At 39.4% G+C, this 18,451-nt stretch overlaps 2 protein-coding genes and 1 pseudogene across 2 annotated transcripts; 2 read left to right on the top strand and 1 right to left on the bottom strand.

Annotated features, from left to right (window-relative positions):
• Positions 1-1,665: 1,665 nt before the first annotated feature.
• LOC146459637 (microfibril-associated glycoprotein 4-like) lies at positions 1,666-6,407 on the bottom strand. The gene is made up of 3 exons (XM_085089226.1): positions 6,110-6,407; positions 3,716-4,105; positions 1,666-2,050 (listed from the first exon to the last, which is right to left on the bottom strand). The coding sequence occupies exons 1-3, from the start codon at positions 6,345-6,347 to the stop codon at positions 1,788-1,790; spliced, it is 891 nt and encodes a 296-aa protein (XP_084945352.1). The 5' UTR covers positions 6,348-6,407; the 3' UTR covers positions 1,666-1,787.
• A 3,409-nt stretch (positions 6,408-9,816) lies between these two features.
• Positions 9,817-16,622, top strand: LOC146459635 (uncharacterized). The gene is made up of 2 exons (XM_085089256.1): positions 9,817-9,937; positions 15,508-16,622. The coding sequence occupies exon 2, from the start codon at positions 15,508-15,510 to the stop codon at positions 16,459-16,461; it is 954 nt and encodes a 317-aa protein (XP_084945382.1). The 5' UTR covers positions 9,817-9,937; the 3' UTR covers positions 16,462-16,622.
• On the top strand, positions 12,673-14,930 carry LOC146459636 (uncharacterized; annotated as a pseudogene).
• Positions 16,623-18,451: the final 1,829 nt, after the last annotated feature.

Here is an 18,451-nt window from a genome sequence, read left to right as displayed (position 1 = left end):
AAATTATCCGCCCTTTGAACAACTGAGGCCTGATTGTCTTCAACAACAGCAGGCCAATCAAAATCCATTCTTGTCGCTTATATTGCGAGGGAGGGGACCCACTCACCCCTACCTGTGTGACGTCAACGCATCATTTGATATATTTATTAAAAACGGATTAAATTTGTGGCGCCATATTATTAACATGTTCTGGACTCAAGTGTGCCTTTTCAAACGAAAATTTCACCATTTTGAAGCGGTAAATCGAAAGAATAACTTCTACGAAGCACTCGACATCTAAAACAGTGGAAATTGGAGAGTTCCTGGCGAGGGAATCGTGCTTTGTTTGACAGTCCCGAACCACGACAGAGGACGGGAGACAGAAAAGAGGTCATTGAGAAGCTTACGTTATCGTAATGGAATTTTCAAAATTTCCGGTGAGATCCTCAGTAGCGTAACACAAGGGAACAACGTAACGCAATCTTCGTGACTCAAATATTCCATTAGCAATGATAGTTTTATCAATCGGCGAGGCATACAGTTGGAATCAATGAATCAGCAACGGCATCTCGCGTATATGCCAGTATAGGCATCTTGTTTTTTTTTTCTTCGTCGTAGTCACAACTCGCCAAATTAATTTATGCATTAAAATATGTCCTCCCCTAGTAGGGATGTATTGTTCTGATTGTCTTCAACAAAAGAAGGCCAATCAGAATCTATTATTCGGGCACATATCATGAGAGAGAGGACCCACTCATCCCTTCCTGTGTGACGTCAAATCATTATTTGATTTATTCATTAAACCTTGATTAAATTTCTGCCCTCTCCCTGAAGGGATTTATTGTTCTGATTGTCTTGAACAAATACAGCCCAATCAAAATCTATTATCGGCGCGTATATCACGAGGGAGGGGACCCACTTATCTCTACCTGTGTGACGTCAAAGCAAGTCGTCATTTCGAAAAGTTGTTTTTGTTCAATGGCGGCCACATGTATGAATTTAAGACTCTGATCTACCGTTTTCAGAGAGAAAACAAACCTTTTTCAAGCGGTAAATCGAAATAATAACTTCTAGGTAGTACTCGACAGTTGAAACGGTGGAAATTGGGAGAGTTCACAGCGAAGAAATTCCGCTTTCAAAAACAGATCAAATAATCAACGCAAAGGAGGTAGAGCTAGAGGAGGCCAGACCAGTTCAGCGGGGTCATGACACTATGGCATAGTTATTTCTGGTATGATTCCTAGTAACACAACTATAAGTATTACGCAATATATGTGAATTAAACCATTCAGACGATTATTTCAATTGCCAAGGGAGGATAGTTTTTAAATATCTGCGAAACATACAATGGGGAATAATTGGGGCTACATTAAGCATTCCGTGTTAATGCCATTAGCCGGGCATCTTGTTTTCATATGGTTCAATACACTGATTTTTGTTTTCTTTAACCAAGACGATTGATCAACCGAAACCAAAGAGTGCAATAAAGTCAACTGAATATGATGTTTTTGAAAGGAAGTTTGCTTCGAATTTCCTGCTGGATGCAAAGCTTGCCCTTCTACAACAAACTTAAGGAATTAAACCGAGCATTTTAAAGTTAAAAACCCAAATAACTGTTGTAACACTCCTTTAGTACTTTTTCTGAAACCCTCAGCAGAAAACCACACGGGTGGAGAGACATATGTATCCGCCTAGCCTTTTTATAGTTTAATTAACATCTTTGCTTATTCTTGTTTGCACGCCAATTTCCCTTTGACTCACAAGAAAAAGCACACATAAAAATACACACCAAGAATAAAAACTTGATTTTAAAATGCCACTGGTCTAATCTTCATTTCTGCTCTCTTTACTGAATACTTGTAGCCTTTCCAGTGATACCAGTTGACTCCATCACCAGTTGACGAGTGCTGTCCGTGATGATACACACCGTTGAGATTGGAGTGGTGACAGCGTCGATACCACCATGCTCCTTTGTAGGACACAGCACAGTTAGCGCTGGAGTCATCGTTATCCTGATCTTTTGTTGTAAAGGGATGACCACGGTGATAGGAAAGAGAATCGCCAGCGGTTCCTTGAAAAGAATTAACAGGAACAGGAACAAACTGTGAACAATCATTTAAACAAGTTATATGAAAAAAGCATTTTAAACACGTCATAACGGTAATGCGCCGATCAACTCGAAACTTCAACATCCCCCCCCCCCCCCCCGGGCAAACCCCGGGCATTTGAACTTTTGAAGATTGGATCGTTCAAATTCCCGCCCCCTCGGGCCAAAATGGTGTTCAAATGCCTACCTCATCGTCGGATTTGTCTGTCAAATGCCCCTCCTAAAGAACAATCGTTGTCGGCTCCTGTCATGAGTTACTACATTGAAACTAATGATTGGAAATTGAACTTATTAAGTCGGACAATGTCAATCAGCAAGTGTAAGCTGTTCTAACTCCGAAACACGGCAAAGGTTGTTTAACGAGAAATACATAATAACATATTTAAAATGAGTTAGCCGGCTACGTAGACTGTTCGAGTGGCAGGGTATTCTGCAGTTTAAGCCAAAGCGGCGGTTTTTCATTCGACAATGTTTTTGTTTTTTCTTTATTAAACTGTTCACTGTTGTTTTATGGCTATTCTAAAAACCTCTGGAGAAAAGCACAGCTTGACTCATTGCATAAAAAACTACATCGTTTAAAGAACTAGAAATACATATTAATTAGTTAGCCGGCTACGTAGAATGTTGTTCGAGTGGCAGGATATTCTGCAATTTAAGCCAAAGCGGTTTTTCATTCGACAGTAATGCTGTATCTCTTCCTTTAAACTCTTCCATCTCGTCCAAACACGTGTTTATAGCTGTTAGCGACTTCGGCGCCCCCCCCAAAAAAGCGATTTGAAACCTTACCCTTCCTGTTCAATTTTCCCCACCCCACCCAGGCAAGGTCAAATTCCCCATCCCCGGGAAGGCCTTACCCGTCAAATTCCCCACTCCCGCGGGCACAGAAAATAGTCAAATGCCCGGGGTTTGCCCGGGGGGGGGGGGGGGGGATGTTGAAGTTTCGATTTGATCGGCGCATAATTGCATGATAGCAACACTACACATAAACCATGTAAACTAAAAATTATTTGATTTAATTAATGAACCTTCCGAAGAAGGCAAATTAGCCACCATTAAGGGTAAACTTTACCCTAAATGGTGGCTAATTTGCCTTCTACGGAAGATACAGTTTTTGATCGGAGCGCGATATTTAGCGATATTTCGCTTTGTTTTGGACGTTTACTCTACATTTCTATCGACCTTATCACTTCATCGTCTTTGACGCCATCGCTCAGGGTATATCTAGCAGAACGAGAATAAGCTGCTTGACTTCCGGTACCCCGTTAGTGTGAAGTAAAACTTCAGCTTCTCAATCTTTTTACGCTGCCAATTCAATTGAGTTCAGCGACGTTAAATTTCGAATATAGTTGTTGCATTCCGGCCCAGAGCCCTCGCTTGCCACTAAATTATATCAGATGGAGGGATGGGAAAAAGACAGTAATACACGTGATGTCTGCAGTATGTGCCCTGAAGCTCGCTAAAAAAGTAAAATAACAATGTAATGTAATCTCGCGCTAAAGAATTAAATCTATTCTTTCTGATATTAGCTTATTTCATTCAAATTTTTTAGTTTGCAGGCAAAGTATTGGACGCGTGACTCAGGCAAAAATCTAATTCAAGAGAGTGCGTAGAGAGGTACACGATGCCCACCAGAGTAAGATCCAATCTCCAGCTGGTACTTAGTCCTCTCGCTCGTGACAGCAAACATGTCATACTCAGCATAGGCTGTATTTCCTGAGGTATCTTCAAGGTCTACGCGAAGCTTGTATCGTCCACTCCTAGTCAGACGGTAAATATTCTCCAGTCCGAGCCAAAACTCGCCATTCAGGTTACCAAAACCTTGTTTGTACTCATTCCAACCACGGTAGAAATCAACCGAGCCGTTCAGTCTCTTTTGGAACACTGTCCACCCCCTACCGTGGGAAGTGAGGTCACAGAACACATCAAAGGCACCTGAGCCATCAGGATCGATTGTGTAAACTCCGCTGATTCTTTCTCCTGAATTGTACACCTCTGCACAATTTTTGTGGTGATGCAAATCTGTAAGAAGAAAGACAAATCCGGACTGAGCGATCGAAAATCAGTAAGCAATCGATAATAATTAAACGATGATTTAAGGACCAGAGCACTTGTTGGGCAACTTTTCCAATGCAAAAACGCAGAATAGGCACGTAATTCTTGCAGAAAGCTATCTTTCTCCTCTATTCTGAAAGACTGGGCGTCCCCCCCCCCCCCCCCCCACCAACTTTTGTTTGGTCACATAACGCATGAAAGGCTCCTGAGCCATCGGATTTGATGACTATTATACTTGTAACTTGTAACAAGAACGATTTTTCACCGATAGATTGGTTTCCCTTTCCCCCAACTTTTATTGCATTACTCAAAACCTCTTATACTTTTTTAATGGAACCTTGGAACGTTTAGGCGTGATGATTTATGTTTTCGGTCCGCCAAAAAAGCAATATTTATTATATTAAAGAAAAACCGGAAAGCATTCCAACGGCAGTGTCAAAAAAGATAAAAGTCTGGATTTTACGGATGGCCTAAGAAAAGACGCACAATAAAAACTATAACAACTGCGCGCTCTTCCTTCTTACGGGCCACAAATGATTCATCAAAATCACAGGCATGTATGGGTAACGTTTAAAGTCTTGCAGGTTTTCTTCTCATGTCTTAATTCGAAGGTAATATCCATATGAGTGCAAAGACCCTTCACTTTAGCAGTTCCTCGTGAAACTTTGCGCCCATTCTCCTCACAGATTTGTTTCAGTTTTCTTACTTTTTGTTACAGTTCGTGTTTACTTGAAATAAAGACTATATTAGTGCATAGTCAATTAAGATTAGTCTGAGGCAGAAATTTGAAAAACGAAATAAGCGCACCCCTCTCGACCCAGAAAGTAAAATAAGCGCCCCGCGCGCTAATTCTAACTTTACTGCATTCCAGTTCGTTCAACTTCAGTGTACAATGTGGCCGAACTATATCCAGTAACATAACAGATCGAAAAAGCGTTCAAACTGAGACAGAGAATGATTTACCGTCATGAGATCAAGTTCTCTACAAACCTGCCGTTTTTTGGCAGAGTACAACAGAGAAATGCACTTAAATTTATAACGCACGTTCAGGGCCATTGTTTTTCTCATTAAATCCTGTTGTTTTGTGACCTGATCGTTGCCGTCGCGGTAGTGGCTTCTTAAACTCCGTAATTTCGCGTTCTCTACGGCTCTTATTGATAGAGCTGCAAGCCAAACTGGGCAGCAAGACACATACATAGGCAAGCGTGTGCTTGATTGCACTAATAGCTTTCAATTTGAAATATATGCCCACACACATCAACTCGTGACGTCTGTCCAGCGACTGCGAGTCGGTGCTCCACAGGACTTACGGACAATACCAGATGACATAAGAATCAAAATCAATCGAAAAAATCGATACCAATCAACAATTATTGAAAAAAAAAATCTGCAATTAAGAAAAATTTACTTGTGAATACTTGATTGATCATCAATTCGATGATATCAATAAATTAACAGTCTTCGATTGATTTGATATACATTCAGTATACATTGATTGATTGATTGATTGATTGCTTAATTAATTGATTGATTGATTGATTGATTGATTGATTGATTGACTTCTGATTGTCGATTTTTAACAATTGGTCACTTCTAGAGGTTAGTGGGAGTAATGTCTGTGTAGTTAGAGTTGTGAATTTTTTGAACGCCAAGCAAAAAGCCCTTGACTACAGGAACCATGATGGTAATAGAATCATGTCGAAATTACTGATAGCCGTCCTTCTAAAAAAAAATTCTTACCTTTATTACCTTATTATCTACTAGAGTACTCACTTTGGAATCAGTAAGGAATAAACGTAGAGTACGTTTCAGGAGTTAAGTAATTATTCTAGCGGACGCTTGCTCAGGACCGAATTGTCAACCTGTTTTTACGTTTTCCAGCAAAAAATCGTCTGCTAGTTACTCCTTTCTACCTTCATCCCTGTTATATATCAGGAAAGAAGCAGCAGCATCAGATGTAGGCTTACTCACCTTTGGTGTTGTTCTCCTCCTTCATCGTTAAACCCCTTAGTTTCTGTTGAATCTCATCCAGTTGTCGTCTCACACCCAAAATCATATCCTCTAGCTTCTTGTTCGGTCCAGTTTGGATGTTTATGTTGCACGACGTTGCTTTTAAGTCTAAAAGATTCCGAGTTTGAGACGGAGCTGAATAAACGGCACTCCAAAGAGAAACAAGACAGGCAAGGAATGTAAAACTCATGGTTAACATAAAATTCAGTCGATAGCACTCGTATGGATATTGAAAACGAAAGGGCTTTTATAGCCTTAAACACGCTAGAACAATAGGTTAGTTTGCCTTACTTCCAACCAATCCGCAAAGAGGATAGAAACCTTGACCTTGAGACAGAATATGGTGTTATGTACACTGGCCTATTTGGTGATCAAACATTACGGTATCTTGTGTATCAGGAATGACTAACAAATCTCAACGAATACATGCTTCTAGCGGATTAACTCAGTAGTCTAAACATCTTCTCAGATTTCTTAAATTCTTTTGCCACTTATTTATGGACATAAAATCCTGGCTCCAATTGTTCAAGCTGTGGATATTTAAACTGTTCACGGGATAAATCGCTATCCAGCAGATAAAATCTATCAGTTGGAATGCATTTTATCCATTTGATAATGATATATTCTCAGGATAACGTTATCTACTCTTGGAACAACCTGGGCCTCGTGTGCTATCAGGCGAACACAAACAGGACATGCGGTGTAAAGACGGTGCTAAAGGCGGCACCAAAGGAGTTATAACAAAAATAAATGCAAAAATGTGCATGGGTCCCGTGACACCTGGAGTGCTTATACATATTCTCAGGAGGGGATGGCAAGGGAACCGGAGACCTGACACATGAACAAACAAACCGACAAAGAAACAAAATAAATCAACATGATCAATCAATCAATCAATCAATCAATCAATCAATCAATCAATAAGGACCAGACAACCCTCTCTTATTGTCTTTTTTTCTCTTCTTTTTTTCTGATTGTAGCTGTCATTAGCTCCTATCATTGTATACCAGCAACATTTTCGTTCACGGTCCTTTGCCACTAGTGTTCACTTTTTTACGCCCCTTTTAAGAAAACACTGGCACGTAATTCGTGCAGAACACTATCTTCTTAATCTCTTTTGAAAGACTGTCCACCTCCCACCGGCTGCTGTTCGGTCACCAAACGCATCAAAGGCAACTGAGACACCGGCGTAGATAGAATAAACACTGCTGATTCGTTCTCCAGATTTTCACAGCCCGGCACAGTTTCTTGGGTAAACTATAGCGCAAAAAATTTACAAAATTACTCGCCTACTTTTATTCTGTATATATTTGTATGAGGGCCACTAGTTTTTCAGTGATCACTGCTGTGTGCTACCCTCTATAAATAAAGCAGATAATTATTATTATTATTATTATTATTATTATTATTATTATTATTATTATTATTATTATTATCACTCTTGAAAAGATGAAAACAGTGAATTAGAATAATGCCAATTGAAACACATTAACAGGAAAGTTGTAAATACCTAAACTTTTTTTTAAAAGTAGGCAACACCCATGAAGGAACTAGCTTTTCATATAACAAACAATTTTTAAAGGGTGTAACAAATCTTTTCGTTTCAGATGATTACTTGATAAACAAAATAAATAAATAAGCGTTGTTTAATTTCAGGAGCCATAATCAGGGAGTGCTGCTAATGAATTTTGATACTTGATGTGGGCTGATAGTGATGTACAGCCCAAAACACGTATTCATAAGGAGAAGACGTTGGCTCCAAAATTAACCACATTAATTTGAAGAACTTCAAGCACGGTAGAAACCGTCGTAGTTGTTGATGCTAGACGACGGTAGGCCTTGAGAACGTAACGACGGTTTTGAGGTATGTCCCGCATTTTGGTTTACTGTAACAAAGCTAAAAAAAAAGCCAAACAAATGAAGTATCGTGAGACAATCGGCCTGACAAAATCTTGACAGGATATGCTGAATGATAGGCTGACTGTTTGGATTATTTTGTATTGATATCTTCTACTCCTCCTCCTCCTCCTCCTCCTCCTCCTCCTCCTCCTCCTCCTCCTCCTCCCTTTCTTCTTAGTCTTCTTCAGTTCTTCTTCTTCTTCTTCTTCTTCTTCTTCTTCTTCTTCTTCTTCTTCTTCTTCTTCATTCCGCTGGGTGTCCCAACACGAATAATAAAAGCTCTCGCACAAAAACACTCAAGTATTGTTCTATTTCTACTTGACTTTTTCGTGAGCTCAGGAGCCGCATTGAATTTGCCCAGGACTTGTGAGGCTTTGTTAACTTGTTTTTCAAGTAACTGCGTTCAGTATTAAATCATAGCTAAATCCTGGCTTTTCATCCCAGGCTGAAATTTGAGTACGTTTGCAGGAAGTTTTATAATCCCCGTTTGTTTTGGAGTACTGTCAAACCTGCTTCAATGTTATCATTTAGTACCCAATGTACAATGTTCTAATTTTTTTTTTTATTGCGCTAGTTGCCATGCGAAAAAGAAAACGACAACAACAACAACAAAAAAAATAAATAAACAAACAGACAAATTAGGAAGATATGTGAACGACTTCTTGAAGTTGGAAACAAACTGGCAGAAACTGTTTGCAGAAATTTTCAGTACAACATGAAAGCACAGGCCTAACTTGGGAGTTTTTTTTTTAGTGTCAGTGTCCATCCTTCAGTATCTTTCGCTAGGGAAACGTAATCTACAGCTTTATTTTTTAAAGATTACATCGAACCTGTATTAAGCGGTACTGCATTAAAATAAGCGGAGATATGAGACCCCATCCACACTGATGCGTTTTCAAAAGTGTCCGTTTTCTTCTCGGCGAAAACGAACCAAAATATTTCCATGCACAGTAGCGTTTTCGTATTGCTTTCACCTATCTACACCGAAAACATTCGAAAACGATGACAATGATTGGGTCGTGGTATTGCATCCGCCATCTTGGATAGATATGCCGATTTGGAATGGAACCGATGGCATGTGACATTTTTCGTTTAGAGACAGAAACCATTTGTACGGTACAAAATACTGACCAGGCAGACTGATCCTGACGGCGGAGGTAGCGAACTTGATAGAAATAAACAACAAAGGCTAGAATAATCGAAATATATTTATTTTTTTTGTGTCCCCGATATTTCAGTTTGCAATACAAACCTCCCTCGGGAGCTGATCGGAAAAGAAAAGTGAAAAACAGAAAAGGAGTACGAATGACGGTTTAAAATTAAAATGTGCGACAATGATTTTTTTATTATTATTTTGGGCAAACCTAAGCTTCACTACCTGTAATTATATTTTAAGTAAATGTACAAGGGCATTTGTTCTTAGGCCACCGTAGCTTGATCAGAAACAAAAGAACAAACAGCGGACTAGCATACGAAACGTAGAGTTATAAAAACTGCGCTAGTTTATTATCTAGTTTATCACCGCTGTTTGTATTTTATTTCTGTCCAAGGGCAGTTTGAGATACAAAAACGAGCGCTGACCTGTCACGTCACAATTTTAAGATGTCTCCGTTTTCACTTGTCCACACAAGAAAAGAGGCGCTTTAATGTGGACGATAGGCGAAAGCGTGTCAAATAGTATGCGTCACGCGTAAGTGTAGATCGAGACATCGTCCCCAGAGCCCGCGCGCGTTGTAGGCCAGCGGCAACACGAGAATAGTCTAGTTGTTGCGGTCTGCCGATCTCCGCAACCGTGAAAGATTGTAGTCTGAATTTATATTTTATATCCCAATTTCGGGCCCGAATGGTGAATACACGAAAAAGCTATCGACTCAAAAGGATCTCTCTCTGGTGAGTATTAATCTTAGATTTATAAGCATATAAATATGGGGCAGACCGTGACAGCGAAGCAAATTAAAATAATTCTTGAATAATACAACAAGCAAATGTAGTGAAATACGATCAAGCACTTTATACAAGTAACTTCATGGTTAAATTGCTAAAAGTTACGCCGTTTCGATGTCGTTATGACATCACCGTAAATTTTGAATAAAACAGGATGACCTGGATGCTACAATTATAAGATACAAATACAAGTTAAAGTGCTAAAGAAATATGCAAATTTTCATTTGAATTTGACAATGAAGACTGCATCGATACCACGCCAACATGATTTAGTATTACAAATACATGCAAAATACTGACATACTTGTAAAAGAGCGAGGCAATCAAAATATTTTAAGGTTACTTTAGTGTGAAAAGCGTAAATTATGAAAGCCAACAACTATTCTATTTACAATTTACACACAGTGAGACTGTGCGTATTAGGTTTAATCTTAGTTGTGGTTTCTCTTTGTTTGAAGTTCCACGCAGCATTCATCGACGTATAAACAAAGGACAATATATCATGCAATGAAAATTCGAAATGTAGCTGTTATTTGGCTTAATTTGGTTAATTTAATTTATATAAACCTGCTGTGGTCACCACGTCTGGTTTCTGGGTTAGCTTCTTTGAAAATTACACAACATTAAGACAGCGTTTATTAATTATTAACTAACTTAAAATAGTTGAACTACACAAACAATACAAGAACCTGAAGAACTACTCAACAGACTGACCAAGAAAGATACAGAAATTACAAACAGCACTAATGACTGCATGCTAATCAGGTTCTTTGTGCACTGTCACCAACAAAATGTATCAATTAAAGCTAAGAATAAGGATGATGTTTCAAAACTATATCCTAGAGGCAAGTAAATTTACTAGCTGTAGTAAAATTCCATGTACATAAAAATTACTGGTCTAATATAGCATACACAGTAGGTGTTGCAACATCTGCATTTCAATGAAACCACATCCATGTAGTGGAAATCCTGCACCCTTACTCTTGACCTTGTTCATAATTTACAACTGTATCAGTGACATCAGTCCTTTCAACAATTTACAGTTTGTAAATGGGAGCTGGAATAAACTACAAAAACTTCTATTTTAGATAATGTTTAAAAAACGAGCAGGAGTGTTTTATCGGGTTTAAAACCACGAGGCGCAGCCAAGTGGTTTTAGACCCGATAAAACGTTGGAAATTAGGATATAAGAAAAACACCGCATACTAATGAGGAGTGTGCTACATGTTCTATCAGCTGATAAAACACCGCATACGCCCGCTCGCGTAATAACTGTTGAGGAGGGAGTGAGGTGGAGTTCAGTAGCGTAGACGGCAAAATTAAAGGGAGTTTAAGAAACTACTACGGCCACGGCAAGGAAAACGTGAAAAATAGGATTTAATTAGAAAAACAAAGGCTCTGCACGTGCGTTATAAATTTTGGTACATTTCGTCGCCGTACTCCGCCAAACAGCAACGTAAAATAACCAGATTCAAGGTTTTGTGGAGAACGTGAGTACATGACGGTGAAATTTTCATTCTCTCTCTCAACTTGAACGCCGTTCCAACCCAGGTGGGTTACTCGGGTATAAACGTGACGGGGGGGGGGGGGGGGGGGGTCCGACGTATTTTTTTGGGTCTAAAATTTTCAACTCCTGTATTTTTTGGGGGTTGAAGATTCAACCGTGTATTTTTTTGGTTTCGAATTTCTGCCAGGCTAACAGTTCTTACGCAATTCAAGCCAAAGTTCCCGCAAGATCCGAAAGGCAGAAAGGCAGTATGTATACTGTTCTTAAGATTGCATTTGTAGGGTATTAAAGTCATGTATTTTTTTGGGTCTAAAATTTCCAGTCTGTATTTTTTTGGGTGCACAATTTAAGGTCCATGTATTTTTTTTGGGTGCAAAATGTTAGGCTCCGTCGGACCCCCCCCCCCCCCCACCCCCCGTAACGTTTATACCCGAGTTCCCCACCTGCCCTTCCAACCTGTTCTGTTACTGGATACTTCGGCCACACTGTAAAAGTTGAACGAATTGGAATAATCGAACAATAGTACAAGTAACGCGAACTTATATTTTCAAGTGACGTTTTCGTTGGCGTTGCCGTCGTGGTTTCTTAAAAGTCCTCTTCACTGACACTGAATTACCACGCTGCTCTCACTATTTGCAGCGCCGGCCAGGAAGGCTAGTCGTGATGTGTTGGCCGCAAAGACCAATCGTAAAACTTCTTCCCATTTAAAAACACTCCATAGAATTTTTTTCTTCCAAAATGGACGCTGGACGCGACACTTAACTGGAACACTGACCACCAAAACGTTTATTTCAAGACGCGCAAGATTCGTGGCAAATTGCTACCACGCTTCACGCTTGAGCTACACTGCAGAGGCAAAATAGCTAAGGACATTTGAACTTCTCTGATAGCGCCCCTTTCCTACTCCGTTCTAGGTAAAGGAATTGTATCGTGAGAAATGCCACTTAAGGTGGTATGTACCTCAAAAAAACGCAAAATTTTCGAGTATTGGTTAAAAAAATTTCCCATTGAATTTCAAATGTTCAATGCTTTGTTCTCATTTTTAGAGGTGTTTTTGTTCTAATATCTGAACGAAAAAAGATATTCGAGCTCAAAGAAGGTGATGTTGGTTCGTTGCCATGGTAACAGGTTTGTTTAGGCGTCACTTTTGGCGTCAAAAAGGGGGCAAATTATCGGGATTTGCCCTAAATTTGCCGCCACTTTTCTCCTCTGGGAGACTGGGACCTATTATGAGCTTCTGACCTCGTTTTGATGTTGCGTGAACGAAATACCGCCATTTTGTTTTCCAAAATATTGCTACAATCTGCTAGAAATGCCAAAACCTAAGTTTGCTTCGCAAAGACGTAAGAAACGTAAATTTTACGGCAACAGATTCGTCAATAACAATAAGGAACACCGCGAGGATGTAGGAAATGGTTCTGATGGGCTTGAAGATGAATTAAGATCGCCGAATACTTCAACTGCCTCAACAGCTGACGATCACGAAAAGGGAACTTTGTCTGCCTCTTATCGGAAGCTCAAAGAGGACACCGAAGAAAAGAAACCAGCAGTTGAACCTGATGAAACATCGACTTCCAGTAGTTGGCCGGCGATTACAGGCTTTAGGTTCTTTGATATGGAAATTCTGTGCGATGTGTTCTCCATGTTGAGATGTCAACAATGTGGTCAGCTAGATCTCCTGTTTATGGAAGACGAAATAAATAGGAAGGGCTGTGCCTCGAGTCTGCGTTTATTATGCGAAAATTGTGGCTGGAAACATTCGTTTTATACCTCCAAACAGCAAGGAAAAAGCTTTGAGATAAACAGACGAATTGTATATGGCATAAGAACCCTTGGAAAAGGGCATACAGGTGCAAAAAAATTTTGTACTTTAATGAACATGCCCCCACCCCCTGCTGCCAAGAATTATTCGAAGATTTCCAGCGTCATTACGTCTTCTTTGCGATCTATTGCTAAGGAAAGCATGAGCAAAGCAGCTGAAGAAGTCAGAAATCTGAAGGAGCAAAATGATTCTGCTGGAACTGAGCCTATAAATTGTGGTGTGTCTTGTGATGGGACATGGCAGAAAAGAGGATTTTCATCAAGAAATGGTTGTGTAACTGTCATATCTATTGACACAGGAAAAGTGCTTGATGTTGAGGCCCTCAGCCAGGCATGTAAGCAATGTGAGTTACATGAACATTTAGATAAGAACAGTGAAGAATACCAGAGATGGAGAGCAGACCACATTGCATGCAAAGCCAATTTTAAAGGCTCGGCTCCTGCCATGGAACCTGAAGGTGTTGATCGTATATTTAAGCGATCTGTGGAACTTCACAACTTGCGGTACACTGAATATTATGGAGATGGTGACAGCAAAAGCTTTAGCAAAGTAAAGGATGTTTATCAAGCTTCTGGTTTTATTGTTAAAAAAAAAAAGAGTGCATTGGTCATGTGCAGAAAAGGGTGGGCGCAGCGCTTCGTAAGTTGAAACGTGAAAACCCAGGCCTGGGAGGAAAAGGCAAGTTAACCGATGCAACAATCGACAAGCTCCAGAATTACTATGGAATTGCCATTCGTTCCAACGTGGGGAATTTAGCAGGAATGAAAAAAGCCATCCACGCCAGTCTTATGCACTGTGCTTCCAGTGAGTCCCGCTTACTTCACGACCATTGCCCTCCTGGCAGCACAAGCTGGTGCCGGTACCAGCAAGACAAAGCAAACAAGACAAGCCTCTACAAACATGGACCTGGACTTCCCTTGCCAGTTATTGCTAAGCTTAAACCAGAATATGTGAGACTAAGTGATAATAGCTTGCTTGAGAAGTGCTTGCATGGGAAAACCCAAAACCAAAACGAGGCACTGAATGGTATGGTATGGCAACGCACCCCCAAGGAAGTCTATGTCGGTAGAGAAATTCTTGAGATGGGCCTCTATGATGCTGTTGCATACTTCAATATGGGCGCTTCTGCTGTTTTGAAACTTTTTGATGCTCTGGGCATACCTCCAGGAAAGTTCACAGAAGCTGGATGCCAGCAACTGGATCAGACACGTGTTCACCTGGCACAGAGAAAGAGCCAAGGGGACACAAAAAGAAGAAGAAAAGTTCTTAGGGGCAAAAGAAAAAAGAAAGATGACAAAAGAAAGGAGGCAGAAGGTCCCAACTATGCCCCTGGACAGTTTTAAACATTTTAAACCTGATATTCTGTGTTGAAATTCTTGTTAAACAATTTTGTAAACTTTTAAAGCCTTTTTCTCAAAATTTAGAATTTTGCGAAACTGCAAAAACTGTAACATTGATATTTCTGTGGGGATTTGATGGATTTGTCTCAATTTTTCAGTGAAATTAGTGTATATATTGTTGCATACAATGAACTAAAATTAGCCAGTTTGGTCTAAATGGCTCTTTAAATCAGAATTTTGAATGTTGAAGTTTGTGTAAGTTTTGGCTTCTTGAGATATTGACATTGTAAATATCCAATCTAATGGTTCAGTATGGCATTGTTTTAGTTTATTGTATAGTGCTGCCCCTAAAAATTATTCCCTAAAAGTTTCATTAAGTTCTGTTGAAAACATCAAGAGTTAGGACTGTTATAGTGGAGGCAGCTTACAGCAGGTAAAGCCCCGCCCCTCTGGTTACCATAGCAACATAATTGGCATACAAGTACATAAGTAGACTTGTATTGTGGTCTAGATTAAAGGTGCATTGGTTGCATTTTGAGAAAAAGCTTCACAAAAAAGTTCATTTTTTGAGGTATATACCACCTTAAACGGAAAACGGCACACAATCCTGTGTGCGTTAGTTCAGTTAGAGTACCCCGTAAGCAACTATCTCCTATAGCCGACCACAAAATTATCAGTCAGTTATTTGAGATCATTTGAGTCAGGTGTGTTGTGTGCGCGCGCGCGACACTCGCTCTCAAGCGCTGAACGAGCCTCACTCGTACACCCACCCACGAAATAGCTCCCTATTTGTGTCAACATTAAATTTATTTTTAAACTAACGTTAAAACTGTCCTTCCTTTATCAGATGTCACTTTGTGTGTGCAGAAAACGCGTTATGGCGGGTGTTACCTTTGCATTGTTCATCCTCCTGTTTGCGTCCAACTTCTTTCTGAGAGGACTGATCCAGGACGATAGTTTTCTATATAGTGTGGTTCTTCAGGAAAATGTCACCGAAAGCAAGCCTACGTTTAACATTAAAGGAAACGTTCGGCTAGTAAGCTATAACTTATGGTGTGACCATTTAAAACCTCACACTTATTGGAACATCAATGAGCGAATTGTAGCTCTTGCTGAAGGAATAAAGAATTATGACGTTGCACTGATTCAAGAGGCATACATCTTAAACACAGGAGTCGCCATCCTTTCCAAGTGTGCTTCACTGTTGGTTACAGAAATGACAAAACATGGGTTTCGCTACAGAACGTCCATTGAAGACTTTGCTGCCCCTTTTATAGGAAAAAGCGGCGGAATTGTTATATTTAGTCGCATTCCCCTTGCAAGAACAGCTTCTAGTTTATTCCACAACTATTCTGTGTTTCAGTTGGCGGACTATAGAGGTTTAGTTGTTGGAGAATATTTCGTTAATTCGCGGCGCCTGTATGTGGTTAACACACACCTTGATCCTCACCAGGCAAAGGTGAGAACGTTACAATCAAAGGAGCTTGTTACAGTAGTAAAGAGTTTTACCAAGCCTTCTCACGTTGTCGTTGGTGGAGACTTCAACATTGACAATCACTATCCAACTATTAGTCACAGTAGTGAAGAATATATTAAACTGCTACAAACTATGAATGAAGCCGGTCTCCGTTCTGTTTTTCCTACAAGAGTGGAGACCAACATTGATGGTGGGAATTATGATGCAATGTTCACCAGTTCTAATGTTGCAGTTGTGAACAAACAAATCATTAAACTTGAAACAGCTAGTAAGGAAATTGTTTCAGATCATTTTGGACTTGCAATAGAAGTCAAGTTATTATAGCCCTTTAAAAATTATTTTAAAAGATAATTCTGAGTGATATATTAAACCTTCCGTTTTGCGACTTTCTTGTTGCACTTGCCGTAAACTTTGACTCAGAATCACATACACAGGAACACATCTCAAGTAGTTTAAGGCTTGAAATTAAATTAAGCTAAACTTTATCTGGGCTGTAGTTTCTAGTTTTTAGTTTTTAGTTTTAGTTAAGTATACGCATCTTGGATGAGACATATTTACATTTTTCTATTATTTATGTGATAAGGTTTAATTTTTAATATTTGTAAATAATTAATTACGTATATCAGCCTTTAGGCTGCGAGGTGATTTATAATGGTAATTGAACTGAATGGAGTGCAATTTGGTATGAAATTATAAGCGTGATTTCAAAATCGAACGAGCGCGCTGCGCGAGTTTGATTTGAAATCACAAGCATGATTTCAGACCAAAATTGCACGACACGAAGTTCAATCACCACTTTATTACACCCATTTTGAGATCACACAGTTTTATTTCAATATTAATAATGCAGTTTTATTATTTCACTTTTATTTTGATGGGCTAAAACAAGGATGCGATTTAAAGAAAAAAAAATAGTGCGATTTGTGAATATTAAAGTCGCACTGTTGAGAGCCAATCAAATTATAAGAATCACCAGTTATTTCAAACTGGGTGTAATAATATATGAAACTAGCTATCTACTATCTATCTATCTGGGTTAAGGAATTAAGGAGAAAAAAAAGTTTATTCCGGATTATTTTAACGAAGTGTGTGACTGAATCGAAATTTAACAGAGAGAAAGGTCTTATCTTCCTCAACATTTCTAAGCACTGATGACCCGCCCTATAGATCACGTGACATGTTACGTGTTCGGCAGTTCCTGGAAAACGCAAAGGGGCTTAGTAATTATAATGCTCGAAACTTTAGTTCTCGATCGAATCTCTTTATTTACCGTGGCCAAATTACCTAATCATCTTTATTAGCTGATAAGTAATGGTAATAGGACTGAGTGGAGTACAATTCGGGGAGTAATCGGGCGAGCAGTTTCAAACGCGCTCGGCCGATTTGAAATTACGAGCCTGATTACCCTTGAATTGTACGACACGAAGTCCTATTACCAATTAATTGTACCAATAACAAAATGCAAGAATCTCAGTCTTGGAATATTTATTAACGTAAGAAATAGATTCCAAAGCAAAAAAAAATGACTGGTTTCAACTTTGGATGTGGAAGCCCGACCGCATGAAGATAATTGTCTGAATAAAAGTCACTGGACCAGTTAGTTTCCTCCATTTTTCTTTTCCAGTTGAAGCTGGACAGCTTACCGGGTCACAATGTTTTCATTGATTTTGATTGGTTATCATGTGCCATGTAGTGAAATTTCATTGGCTAGTGGCATTTGCTACTTGATTTTCATTGGTTCTTTAACTGTACGATTTGACCTGTCCGATTACAAGCTTCTAGTAATCAGACAGGTCAAATCGGACAGTTTTGGAGTTACATTGCAAAATTAAGCTATAAATATGGGCTGTTAAGAACCAATCATATTCAAGCATTTTGTTATTGACACAATTAAACCAGATATATGAATCTTTGCCAGGCTTCCTTTTCGCAACTGCTCAAATCGTGTACATAACAAAACAACAACTGAAACGGAGGGGGTGTAAGGATAAGAAAGTCATAAACAGAGAACCCAATATTTGACTTCCGCAGCCCATTTGTTTGAATAATTCGGGAAGTCTGCAAACTGTGTTTATGATGAATTATTCCCCACCGATTAATTTCCGCGCCTTCTCGTGGGACAAAACACGTCACGTGGTACAAGATCAACCAATTGCTTCGACGAGAAAAACAAAGGAAACGTCACTGTTTTGAGTCTTAGGTTTTAGTAGTCCAGTCACAGTTTGATCAGTCTAGACAGTTCAACTGGAACTTAAAGTTGCAGAACGTTTTAGGGAACGAAATCTTATCCCCTTGCTGACGTTTTTCGGCATAT

Source organism: Pavona decussata, unplaced genomic scaffold (genome assembly GCF_977016875.1).
Source record: "Pavona decussata unplaced genomic scaffold, jaPavDecu1.1 SCAFFOLD_218, whole genome shotgun sequence".
Lineage (NCBI taxonomy): Eukaryota > Metazoa > Cnidaria > Anthozoa > Scleractinia > Agariciidae > Pavona > Pavona decussata.
Note: the sequence above shows the minus strand (reverse complement) of the source record. Positions and strands in the feature narration are given on the sequence as shown.